The sequence below is a fragment of the Tetrao urogallus genome (genome assembly GCF_951394365.1).
Source record: "Tetrao urogallus genome assembly, chromosome: 18".
Lineage (NCBI taxonomy): Eukaryota > Metazoa > Chordata > Aves > Galliformes > Phasianidae > Tetrao > Tetrao urogallus.
The window spans coordinates 2,824,048-2,837,410 of record NC_136831.1 but is presented as its reverse complement, the minus strand read 5'-3'; the positions used below and the strand labels follow the sequence as shown (position 1 = coordinate 2,837,410).

Sequence of the window (13,363 nt, the reverse complement as noted above, 5' to 3'; positions counted from 1 at the left end):
GTACGTTACAGCAGAGGAGGCAATAGCCTGTGGCTCTGAAAACAGCTAGAGCAAGGTTACGACCAGTTACTGTAGATGGACTTTTGTGCTATGTTATAGGGGGCTAGTCAGAACATTCAGCTAGTGTTTGCTACAGCACAAATGCAAGTGCTATCACAATCAGTTTCAGACATCAGTAGAACTACCTCCCACTGTTGCTAAATCATTATGTTTAGGTGTAGGTGAATTCTACTGCTGCCTGCGTTACAGGAGGAGCTTACGAAGCCTTATCTACATTTAGTGCGAGCCCCTTGCACTTTGCGGCTCCTTTTCCTGTTGAATCTCTTCACGTAGCTGCTGCTGCTTGCAAGCAAGCCATCCCCTGGCCTCAGGTGCCCACGCAGGAACTGCACTAGGTTTGCAGGGATCTGTCTTCTCTTGTGGTAGATCTGACCCATCACAATGTATCTGCTGCCTGCAAGGGAAATGAGATTTCTGTGTTATGAAGAAAACATTGATTCATTCACTGCACTCACAGTAAGGACAATAGATACATGAATAGATAAAAAGTTAGACCCTAGCAAAATACATCCTGGGACTTGGGGGTTCTACTTGCACATGAATTAATTATTCTGTTGTACTGCAACTAGAAGGTTTAGTGGGGAAATGCTGGTATTTGATAAATCTGCATTTAGAAGGGAAACTAGACTATTTACAAAGAGCTTATGCTCCTGCTTAATTTTGTTTAAGCAATCCTAGAAACCTTTGCAATCATCTTGGAACTGGATGAAGCTGAAGAGCTGTACTGCTACCTGATTCCTTCATGCAGGTGGGTCTCTTACCAAGTTGCAGAAGTAGGGTAGAAACAACCCTCCAGTTTAAGCACTTTTTTTGTTTTGAAAATAACACAACCCAGGATGAGCCTTTTGAACGGAGGCAAACTAAAATTGCACTGCATGCAGGAGGAACAGTAGAGTGGATTTAGCTGGAATTGTTTACCAAGTTTGAAGTCTGGACATGGCTTGCTGCAGTTGAAAGAATCCACAACTAGAATGTGAACTCGGAAGAAGAAGCCATCAGGAGTAATAAAGAGGCGACTCATCTTGTACAGGCCATCACTGTTTACCAAAAGTGTAACCAAGTGGACTCCACTCCCCAGTCTTTCCATGTTATAAACAATTCCATTCACTGCTGTTTTAAGGGCAAGAAAAAAGAAGCGTGAGATTACGTATCGTAGTGGCAACTCAAGGTAAATTCATTTAAAGTGCTGTAAATACCAGCACAGAAATTATTGGTGCAGTAATTGGCAGGACTGAAGGTAGCAGTTGCTTCTAATTATGACACTGGATGACTTACTAACATTTCTGTTCTTTACAGCTCCGAGATCTAGGTGAAGTTTATAAAAGGTTCAAATTAAAGCGATGGTTTTAGAATTGTTCCTCACCTCATATTCAAAATGTTTACTTGACAAAGTAAAACTTAAAAGTTTTAAACACCACAGTGTGGTCCAAAGCTAACCTACTAATAAACCACTTTGGATTTGAAAGGAAAGGCCCTCATCACATCAAGCAGCAAGGGCACCAAGAAGGCAACGTCATGCTATCAGACAATTTCTGCATGCTATCTACTCAATTTCTGGTTTTAATAAGTAGTGGAACTGGAAAACAACAACTGTGTTAGGTATTAAGAACTTCTGTAACTGGCATTCTACCCGCATCACTGAGAACTTTGAATCGGTCTGTGGCTGTAAACATAGAGAACTGAAAATTCTCTCTGTGATCACAGCAATGGAACTTGGCTGATGTCTTCTTTTGTACCCGGCTTCTTCAGTGTAAGACTTGGAGGAGACTGCTGTTTGTGAAAGGCTGAGAGGTCCAAAGGTTGTGTCACTGTAAGGCCTATGTTTGACAGGAATGCGAGAGTTGTAAAACAAATAATAATAAAAATACATAACGTTTGTAGAAAGCACTTCCTGACTTCTCCATTTAGAGAAAACAGATGTCTTATAACGTGTTTATATTCTGCAAATGGAAACATCTGCTACCGGTAGGCATGTGTTCTGCTCATCTCTTAAAATACTGTGGGAAAAAGTTGCTATTTGATGTCATAAGTGTAAGGAAAGATTTCAGTCAGAAAAGCTCTTCAGTACAACATTACCAAGTTATTTTCTAACATCTTTAGCTATAGCAGCTTGGATGCAGGAACTGAAGACATGAATCCTAAGGAATGTCATGAGGAATCGTCTATACAGAACGCATGCTGTGCAGGTTACTATTTATTTTTGTTGGCATCTTTACGCCCCGGATCACAAACTTGTTCTAGGTAGTATAGGCTGCTATACAGCTACACTGTTTAACATCAGAGTATTGAAAACTGTTGGTCTTCAATTCTGTAGATCAGCAACAAGAGCTTTGCCTTCTGATTTGGAGTGGAAAGTGGAGAAAACGGGGAAAAAGAGCACTGGTCCAAGGCAGAGAAAGAGTAATGTAAGACTTGGTACTATTGTCACAGTACTCTTACAAACAGCTGTGATGGCTCCCTTTAATGCACTTAACGGTTACCTAATATATGTGGTGAAGTAGTACCCTAAAAGCAGAAGTGTCAAGGAATACATCAACAAAGATGGCTTTGGCTTTGTGTGGCTCATGGAAGACAGCTTACCAAATTCACTTGTGCAGTAGGCCTCCACTTCATCTCTCTCTTTCCTGCACTCGGTCAGACATGCCTTCTCCGTATCGGCACCTAGAACAGGCACAGAGACTGAGGGACAGCAATGTGCCCTTCTGGGATATTTTATTCAAATTGTGGCACCCAACCTGTGGAAAGCTCACAGCCTTCCTTACTGGAGCAGTCTTCTCCCTTACCTTTCTTCAGCAAGCTGAAATGGTGTGGCAAGCTGGGTGGCTGGCGGTTGGTGACCCAGGAGGGTTTGCTGATCATCTGCAGCAATTCAGTGCTTTTGTAGGGGTTTACCTTGCCTGGTCGGTTGAAATGATCCAGCATGTTAGGATCAGCTGACTCTACTGTTCCAGACTCTAGAAGATGAGCCCCCAGTAAGGATGTGATCTTATGGTAGGAAGTTGCTGTGTGCTGGAAATGAGCTGACACGCTGTTAGCAGCCTCCGCCAGCCGCCTGTCTGCCTGCTTTCTGTTTGCCTGATTCAAGTCAAAGGAGGTGGGAGAAGGCTCCTCGCTTGCAGGTTCCAGAGGCAGGGTCCCTCCATGCTGCAGGAGGTGTTTCCTCAGCCCCGTGCTGTTTTCAGTAGAAGGCTTGGTTCGTTTCTTTTTGTCTGAAGAGAGGGAGGTGATTTCAGGAGGTTTTGGGTGCTGCAGGTTGGTGGGAGACAGAAATTGGTATTCGGTGGGATCCTCTCTAGTGGTGGCCCAGGCTGGCAGTTTGGCTTGGCCGGGTGTAGCATCTGCTGAGTTATACCCATATTTGCTGAGAGACTGGCTGGCTTTCTCAGCACAGGGCAGGGATCCTGCATTAAAAAAGAAAGAAAAGAAAAAAAGAAGAGAGAGAGAGCAAGTCAGAATTGTTTATTATTCCGTGTCCATGTGAATGGGAAGTACCTGGCAGATTGGATGTCTGCTCCATAAACGAGGCCTTCGAGTGCATGATGGCATAACTCACAGTTCAACTGATAAAATAGAGCCCTTCATTTGTCTGTATTCAGCCACAGAAGGCCTGATACAGAGAATGCAGCTGTGAGCAAAACACAGGAGATTTGCATTTTTACTTTATTATTGTTGTAAATTAAAAACATCACTTATAAACAAACCCTTTTCTCAAAAGCCTGAATCTCCAGGGAGCATCTGAGGAAACAAAATTCACATTGCCATTTAGGATGCTTATTTAAAAGACCATGACAACAGAACTATTTGGTTTTCCCATCCATGGGATGCCTTATTGACAATGTCATCTGGACTTTTCAGCGGCTTTTGGCTTTGAACGCTACTGAAAAGATCTTTATCCTCAGTTTTGGATCTCTGACTTTTGCACTACAGAGTTGTATGGGAGTCCAAGAAGACCTAGTCTGGTAGCTAGGCTATTGCTGCTGAGTAACAATTATTTCAAGCCTTAAGCTGAGAGGACAAGAGCTGAAAAAGACAGGAAGCGTCTGGGACTGCAGTGACAAAGAGACAGGCTTAATGGCACTGTTTGTGCAAGCTGCACAGTTACCTAGAGCTTAGTTTATATTTCACCTTGATTGCTCAGAGCTCACAAAGCAAAAGACTTTTCTTTTATGCTGAGAAGAGAGAAATTGCCTCTTGCAGTTCTCCCTCCCTGTGCTTCAGCCCTCCCTTTAGTTGGCCAGTGCAGGGTTTTAGAGCAGTTCACCCACACACAGCCGCTGTCTGGGTGTTTGCTCTGTGGTTAGCACTGTGTAGGAGGCTGATCCTGACTCCTTGTGTGAAAAGAGATATTTGACTTACACAGATGAACAACATCCTGGTTTATCTTCCATAACTGACTCTCAGCTGCTGACCTTGCCATTTCTCCCCCTCTGCTCTCACCAGCTGCTGTCATGGGAAAGATTCCCTGATATTTGGGCTGGCCACATGTAAAGTCAAAAGAATGCCCATGAAGAAAAGGGTGGAAGAAGTCCAAGCTGAGGAAATTAATAGGCAAGGGTGTTATGGAGCTGTTCCCATATGAAGCTGTGTGCTCTGAGCAGGTGTTTTAGATTTGGCTTTTATAAATGCACTTTTCTGTCAGTTTATTGAGCCCTCTCAGTCACGGGCTGTAACGAGAAATGGTTCATTTGTCCCTACTCCATCTGTTCAGGATGCTGAGCCTCGTTCTGCTACACCAGCGTGTTCCCGTGCACCTCTTGCAACCTAAGAAATACAACTGCCCCATCATCAGTTCCTGGACTTCTCCTTCCTTATGGAATAGATCACCTTTAGTTGCAGAAATAAGATACACATTTGTTCATGACAGCTTGCTCCAGGGGATAAATTCTAGACCCAGAATTTATCAGCGCAGAGAAAGAGAGTAAAAGGGCACGACCACATGCAAATGGAGAAATCCCACATGCAGAAGGAAGGCAAACTTCACCTGCAGACCAGTGCAGGCAGGATGGATGCACAGCACCAGCTGCCTGCCTGCTTCAGGCAGGTGCTCCTCGTTCTTTCTGACCCCAACAAAGCAGCTACTACAGTTTACATTCCCAGCCCGTTTCTTTCCTGAGCCTTTACGTTATTCGTGCTACAACTTGCTGGAGAGTGGGCTGCTATGGTGAGAATTTGTGGAAATGCCTTTAACCTCCCCTAACACCGCAGACAGATGTGTGCCCAGCCCCGCTGTGTGGAACTTACCGGCCACCGAGCTGCAAGACGATCTAATGACAAAGCAGAGGAGCCAGAGCGCTTCGGTTGTCATTTTGAAGTAAAAGTTTTGTTTTTCTTTTTTTTTTTCTTTTTTTTTTTTCCAGCCTCAAAACGAAGCGGAGTCTTTTATGCCCTTCCCCCGATTCATGCTAATGAGAGGCAGCCTTAGGGGAAACGGGAACCGCCGCCGGACAGCCCCCTGGAGCAGCACCAAGCCCGCACCCACAGCCCCGCAGTGCGTAACGGATGGACGGGAGGCTCGCGGCGAGACCGGGAGAGCGCCTCGCTCTGCCCGTGGAATTGCTCGAGGAGAGCCGGAGGGCGCCAGGCTCTGCTGAGCGATACGGCAGGAACCCGAGGGCTCCAACCGCGCGGCCGGAGCATCGCCTGCCGAGGGACCGCTCCCGTGCAGCGGTTATCGCCCGGCGCGAGGGGAAGCCCTGCTGACCGCAGACACCGCTTTATTTCTCGATTTCTATGAGCTGACGTGCAAAATTGTACACCCCAAACCGACCCCCGTGTGGGTCGCTGCGTTTAAGCGGGTTTATCCCGCCGAAACAGGCGATCTCGTTACCGGACCGAAGCCCCGTTGTGACCGCCGGAACGGCCGCGTCGCACCTCCCGGCGCTGAGAGCCGCCCAGGGCAGCGCAGCCACGGCCCGGCTGTCCGCGCGGCGCGCCGCCTCGGCTCGGCAGTCGGACCGGGCTGCCCGAAGTACCGGCAGCTCTGCGGAGCCTCTCATCGCTCGCTCAGCCGCACGGCGAACCGACGACCGCTCCGCTCCGCGCACCTCGCTGCTGCTCCGAGGGGAAGGACGGGGCGGCGGTACCGGCACCACGCTCGGCACCCCGCCGACGGAGCCGGGAGGAGAGCGGCGGAGGGGCTCGGAGCCGCTGCGGTTGCGGCCAAAAGTGAGGAGTGCACGCACAGCGCTACGAGCTACTCGGCGGGAGACGCCCGCACTGAGTGTACCGAGCTGCCACAAAACGTCGGCGGCACGACCCAGATGGGACTCGAACCCACAATCCCCAGCTCCGGAGGCTGATGCCTTATCCATTAGGCCACTGGGTCACCCAGCAAAAGCTGCGAGCGCCGTGCCGTAAGAGCCCCGCCCGGAGGTGCCGGCTCCGCCCCTGCAGCGCTTTACTGTTCTCTCTGCTCATGAGCGGGAGGCCCCGCCCTCGTCAGTGCCTCCCCGAGGCTCCGCCCCTTGAGCTTCGCGCGGTCCTGTGCGGCCCTCAGAGGTGGGCTCGCGCCTCGGCCCCTCCCCTGTCCCGCGCGCCTCAGTCTGTCACGCGCGGTGGTCGTTGCTTCCCTCAGCGCGGCGCGACGACGTGAGCGCCGTTCCCTCCCGCGGGTGGCTGCCTGAGGAGATCCGCCGCCGGCCGCCTTCCCCGAGGTCCTCTCCTTTAAAAACTCTCCCCCTCACGGCCTTCCGAAGCGCCACTTCCCGCCCCTCGGCTGTGGTGCGGCGCCGGCAGCATCCCCGCCCCATCTGCTCCTCTCGCAGCGCTCTCCCGTGAGCAGCTGCGGCGCTTTTATCTCTTGTTCTCCCTCCGCTGTCCCCCATTACCTCAGGCGCAGTTCAAGTCTGTGCGGGGCCGCCCATCCCATCCGCGCCGTGCGCCCTGTTCTGCAGTAACCCTTTGGTTTCCCTCAGCTGCCCGCCCTCTAGCCGCCCTTTAGGCCGCCGCCCCGCACGTGGAGGAGGCCTTCAATGGCCGCGCACGGCTCGGCTCCTTGCAGCCCTCCCTGCCCTGCCGCGCCCATCCCTGTGCTCCCACCCTGGGCACGCTGCTCCACACGGCGCCCTGCAGCCATTGATGACCACCTCTGCACGCCGCTGTGCCTCCTTTGGCCCGCCGGGTGTTTTAGCTCAATTTCTACTTCGAAACTTTTTTTTTTTTTTTTAAATTTTCCTTATTTGCCATTTCGGTTGACTGACGTGCTTTCTCTTGACTTCCTTACCCTTGCTTGAACGCTGAGGGATGTTATTATAGAGAGCAGCATAGTAAGGCACAAAACCAGCCGTGTAAAACATGGCTGGTAATTCCTTCTTCGCTCCATTTATCTTTGCTAACTGCTGCGTGCCTCTCCAGGTCGGTACGGTCTGTTTAATGCAGGGGTTTAATTGGTAGGAGTCGATGTGGTCTTTTTACCCCGATTTGTCCTTCATAGGCATTGAAGTGCTGGGGTTCTGGCAGCTGTGGTTCCTTGGTTGGGATCCACAGTAATGGTTGTATGATTTTATTTTGGTTCGTACTGGTTGCTGCTGGATTGCCTTCAATTCCTACGGGACATTCCTACACCGCATTTATGGGATTGGGATCACACGGGGAATCTCGGTAGAAGCCCTCGATGACTGATGGTTAGTGATGCAGAAATGAGGCTGTACGTGAGGAAATGATGTGTTACTGACGCAAATCGCTCAGGACGGGCAGCATGAGCGAGAAGAACCTCCATGCTCTCAGTCCACTCCGGGTACTGTAAACCCGTGGCCGCCCCACTCATTGCCCAGGCGGCACGAAACTACAAATCCCAGCACGCCACGGCCGTCCGTCCCCAGGGTTCCGGCCCCGCGTGCGGCGCATTGGATGCTGGGAGTTGTAGTGCCGGGAGGGCGGGCGGTGGTTTGAGTGCGTGACGTTCGCTGCGCTCTTCCGGGAGCACGGCGGAGATTTTCTCCCTTTCATCGCGAGATGAGCCGCATTTCAAACCGGCCAATCAGAACGTTGCTATGGCTCGAACTGGCCAATGGCAGAGGGAGGGAGCGGGAAATTTAAATCCCGCCTGGAGCCGCCGAGGTTAGTGGCAGCGTGGTCCTTGGCTGGGGGCGGCTCGTGTGCGGAGTCTGCAGCCGAGGTGCGGAGCCGGAAAGGAGGGGGTGCCGCAGAGGTGCTGTGAGGAGCAGGGTGGTGCGGCGGAGGTGTGGAGCGTGTGCTGCTGTGTCTGAAGGGGCTGTGCTCTGTTGGCGGTGGGGCACTCTCGGCTTCTGCTCCGGAGCTTTCTGGGTCTCTGCGGTCTCATACTGCTACTAAAAATGAATCCGATGGGGTTGGCACGTCCCGGAGGGGTTTTCGCGTTTTGGTGGGGCTGTGTATGAGATAAAGGTAGCTTTTCTGTAGTGGTTCACCTTGGAGCTGGCCTTGTGGAAGCCTGCTTCGTATCTGCTGGCTGCACCGACGTGGTGAGCTCGCTCAGAGGGCCTTCCTGGTGCCAGGGCTCTGCTCTTCTCGAGAGGGGCTGGGGTGGGTGTGGGTGGCAGCCTGTGCCATAGATCCTTAGGACATAAAAGAAATAGCTTATGTGTTCTAAAATGCTGTCTGTGGGAATGAAAATGATCTTTGTGGCTAAGAGGGTGTTTAAAATGTGTTCTGTTAATACTAGAGGCTGCTGTAACAGCTAAGCTTTTTTAAAAGGCAGCTTGTTACGTTACTAATATCTTTAATCAAGTCAGAGGGTGTTAATGAATTTGCTATTCTCTTGGATTCAAATCTTGAGTCTATCTTTTTGTGTTCCTGTGACCTAAGCTTCTAGTGTTTACCATTTACTCTGGTTTTCAGGCTTTTTTCTCCTCGTTTGTCTTTTGAACTCTAAGCAAGATGTCCTCTAATGAGAATACCAATACAGCAGCTCGCTTGAACAGATTCAAAAACAAAGGAAAAGATACTACAGTAAGTATTCAAACGTGGGTAAATATTATAGCTAGCTATCAGTACTTCATAAATAGAGTTGTAAAAGTAAAGAACTTAATATGAACACGTTTTCTCTAGGAAATGAGAAGGCGGCGTATTGAAGTCAATGTAGAATTGAGGAAAGCTAAAAAAGATGACCAGATGCTTAAAAGAAGAAATGTTAGCACTTTTCCAGACGAGGCCACTTCTCCCCTTCAGGAAAATAGGAGCAATCAGGTAAGTAGATACCCAGAACAAGTGGCAACAACTTCAGTGGCCACACTAATACGAATTTCTTCTCTTGTGGGATGCACAGTTACGTGCACATTACCAACTAAAGGCTGTGATAATAACTTCAATAGACTACAACTTAGATCCCTAAGTAGCTTGTGAGCATGTGCAATATTTATCCTCTTCTCTGTGCTGCTGCTGAGGTATCTTGTAAAGAGCTTGGGCAGTTGTTCAAACTTGCTGTCTCTATGTATCAGTCACATGAAACCAAGTTTTCAGTAGTTCAAATAACTATAGATTAAACTAACTGAATTTCTGGAGCGTCACGTAAGGGCATAACTTTTATTGAAGGATGTGACTGAACTGTGGCCTCTTCCTAGCACTGTGTAAAGACTTCTGCAGATGTGTGCCTCTCCCAGCAGAGTGCTCACGGAACTTTTTTTGTACAGGTTTCTGCACACTGGTCTGTTGAAGAAATAGTCAAAGGAGTTAATAGCAATAATATGGAGCTTCAGTTGCAGGCTACTCAAGCTGCCAGGTAAGGAAATGAGAAGTAACCAACTCTGTGTGCAAGTCAGTAACTAGGCGTGGCCAAAGGTTTGGCTTGAGAGCCTAAACACTGAAGGGCAACAGCTATGGCTCTTCTCATCAGGCAGTGCTTCAACAGACACATAAATTGGCTTTATATACAATATTTAGGAATAATTATTTTAGTCACAGTATTATAGAGACCATGTGGCTTCTGAATGTTCTGAGTGCACGTATGCCAAACTTCCTCTCACCTTATCAGATCTAAAGTCTAAGTTGCTAAACTCTAGGAAGCTTTTACCCCAGTGCTGCTTCTGACAGTCTCTACCCTTTTGTCTATTGAGCAATGTCTGTTGACTTAGATGTATTGTAACTTGCAGGTCTGCTTTGCTTTTGGAGTTGTAACAGAGCCTCTCATGAAGTAAAGATATACCTAAACAATGCTCACTAGCTTTAGGAAGCTAGTATTTAAGCTGTCTGTAGCTTGTCTGAATTTTCCCTTCTTGTATTTTTACTTTGCCCGCCTTAATCCTTCTCTCTCACTTGTTTTTTGTTGTGGATGATTTTATACTGACTTACTGGAATCTGTTGTTCAGATCTCTGCAAATGCAAATAACGCTTCCTGTTTGTATCCCTCCTTAGGAAACTCCTTTCAAGAGAGAAGCAGCCCCCCATAGACAACATAATTCAGGCTGGTTTGATTCCAAAATTTGTCTCCTTCTTGAGTAGAGCAGACTGTAGTCCTATTCAGTTTGAATCTGCCTGGGCGCTTACCAACATTGCTTCTGGCACATCAGAGCAAACCAAGGCGGTAGTGGATGGTGGGGCTATCCCAGCCTTTATTTCACTTCTGGCCTCTCCTCACATTCACATCAGTGAACAAGCTGTGTGGGCATTAGGAAATATTGCAGGTATGTCAATATGCTACATAACTTTCAAACCTAATTCCTTTTCTTGAAATAAATGAACACTATTAGATTTGTTGTGTATAGCATGCTGAGCTTGGAAACTACCTTGGTGATGTTCAAGTACATACATGAGCTACCATGTAGAGTGTGCTGTGGACAAGTCTTTACCTTCAGTCTAGGCTTATGTCATGTATAACCTGGCAACCTGTAAGATGTATTAAATGGGTCACATATTAAAATTCAAGTTTCAAAAAGCTATAGAACCATGCTAGGACACAAAACCCTCGGAGGCTTTTGACTTCTATCAGTGAGCTCTGCTGTGTCTACTGACTTGAAGGAGGAAGCAAGAAGCTCATGTAACTGTGCATGTGATGGCCTAAGCTCTTTGCTTTGTAACAGTTGCTAGTAGTAACAGTTACTAGTACTCTCATATCAACAGCATACTGAAGTTTTTCATGCACCTTTCAGGATTACTTGACCTGCCAATGTTGGATCCCATTCTCCAAGATATAGTGTTATAACTGCATTGTTGTTTTCTTACATTTGTGTTTTTATAAGACTTAACCATCAAAACAGCCCTTTTTCCTATTTTACTTATTTCTTATCTAGCCCTTAAGTGTAATATCATGTTCCATCATCAGTGATTGTATACATGCATACTTCTGTTCCTTAACAGGTGGTTTTTTTTCATTATCTTTATAGGGGATGGTTCTATCTACAGGGATCTAGTTATTAAATTTGGTGCAATTGAACCACTGCTAACTCTCCTAGCTGTTCCTGATCTTTCCTCTCTGGCTGTAAGTTTACAGTGTTACTCAAAGTACAATTGCTGATGAGTGAGCCAAGAGTTAAAGTAACAGATGTTAATGGTTTATTTCAACTCTTGCAGTCTGGATATTTACGCAATGTTACCTGGACCCTCTCAAACTTGTGTCGTAACAAGAATCCTGCACCACCCTTGGAAGCTATTGAGCAGATTCTTCCAACCCTCGTCCGACTCTTGCATCACGATGATCATGAGGTGTTAGCAGACACGTGCTGGGCACTCTCCTATCTGACAGATGGTTCCAACGACAGGATAGAAGTTGTTGTGAAAACTGGATTGGTGCCACAGCTTGTCAAACTGCTGGGATGTGGTGAACTGCCAATAGTGGTAAGCTATCAGGCCTGGAAGTTGCCACTGCTTAACTTGAGTTGTGGATAAAACTGGGGTTATAATAGCATTCATTTAAACTGAAGAATCTTGTCATACCGAAATTTGATGCTTACTCCAGGTTTTGTGTACATGAGCCTTGAGCTTCTATCTTGACTGAGAACTATCCCAGATGAGGCATAGGCTACTGTTGAAGAGTGGCCTTGACACACGATGAATGGTTTTTGCACACAGGCCAGGATGACGATCAATGTTCTTTAAAGCTTGGCTTCAGTTCTACACTATAGTTGGAAATACTCCCTCCAGAAACAGTGTTTAGAATCGGGCTCTTTGTGCAATGTAACTACACTGCATCAGTACTATAATTACTATATCAATACTTAAACTTTCTGTCCTGAGTAGTTTGCAGATGGGTCTCGAAGGTATGTAGTCCGAATGTGTTTAACATCTGTCTATATAACGCTCATAATGAGCTTTAAGCTTGTCTTATTATCAAGCTGTTAACTAGAAGGCTGGAGCAGAGAATCATAAATGATGGCTGTTTCATCAAGCGTGGCTTAGATGACACTATTTTTTCATAATTACTGCTTTCACATCTGTTTCAGACTCCTTCACTGAGAGCCATAGGAAATATTGTTACTGGTACTGATGAGCAGACACAGATTGTTATTGATTCAGGAGCCCTATCTGTCTTTCCGAGCCTCCTATCTCATCATAAAAACAACATTCAAAAAGAAGCTGCATGGACAATGTCCAACATCACAGCTGGACGCCAGGACCAGATTCAGCAAGTTGTGGATCATGGCCTTGTGCCGTATCTCATTGGTGTTCTGAGGAAGGTAAACAAAAGTTGCATCTACTGTGCTATGGCTTCAGCTTGTTATTGTTGTCTGTATTCTAATACTTTTTTTTTTTTTACCTTCATAGGGAGATTTCAAATCTCAAAAAGAAGCTGTGTGGGCTGTGACTAACTACACAAGCGGTGGAACAATTGACCAGATCGTGTATCTTGTTCAGGCTGGTGTTGTTGAGCCTCTACTGAATCTCCTCACTGCTAAAGACAGCAAAACTGTGCTAGTAATTTTGGATGCTGTTTCTAATATCTTCCTGGTATGTGGATGCAGTATGTTCAGTTGCTGTCCGGGTTGCTGCCAGCTGTTTTTCAGTAGTTAGCACCATACACCTTTGATGTTACTTCATGATTGTCTTTTCCAGGCTGCTGAGAAGATAAATGAGACTGAGAAACTTTGCCTCATGATTGAGGAGTGTGGAGCTCTAGACAAAATTGAAGCTCTTCAGTCACATGAAAATGAACAGGTGTACAAGGCCTCAGCCAGCCTGATTGAAAAATATTTCTCAGCAGAAGTAAGTGGCTGCTGTGTAACTTCACTCTGCTTTTGTAGTCTAGCACGGATTAATTGATTGAAATGTTACTGATCTTTCCAACTTTGTTTCCTTCTAGGAGGAGGAGGACCAGAATGTTGTACCAGAATCTACTGCTGCTAGTTATACTTTCCAAATTCAGGGCAGTACTCCCGATACTTTCAACTTCTAG

General features: G+C 47.1%; 2 protein-coding genes across 2 annotated transcripts; one reads left to right on the top strand and one right to left on the bottom strand.

Annotated features, from left to right (window-relative positions):
• Window positions 1-266: 266 nt before the first annotated feature.
• Window positions 267-5,461, bottom strand: LOC306953532 (UPF0450 protein C17orf58 homolog; the record flags this gene model as incomplete). The annotated part of the gene is given in 7 exon segments (XM_079544453.1): window positions 267-454; window positions 979-1,170; window positions 2,641-2,721; window positions 2,844-3,461; window positions 5,302-5,374; window positions 5,376-5,443; window positions 5,446-5,461. Coding segments are annotated over 7 exon segments (1,236 nt in total).
• A 3,455-nt stretch (window positions 5,462-8,916) lies between these two features.
• On the top strand, window positions 8,917-13,363 carry KPNA2 (karyopherin subunit alpha 2; the record flags this gene model as incomplete). Its single annotated transcript, XM_079544501.1, has 10 exons — window positions 8,917-8,988; window positions 9,088-9,225; window positions 9,669-9,757; window positions 10,390-10,658; window positions 11,358-11,452; window positions 11,545-11,808; window positions 12,414-12,647; window positions 12,736-12,918; window positions 13,024-13,173; window positions 13,271-13,363. The coding sequence occupies 10 exons, from the start codon at window positions 8,917-8,919 to the stop codon at window positions 13,361-13,363; spliced, it is 1,587 nt and encodes a 528-aa protein (XP_079400627.1).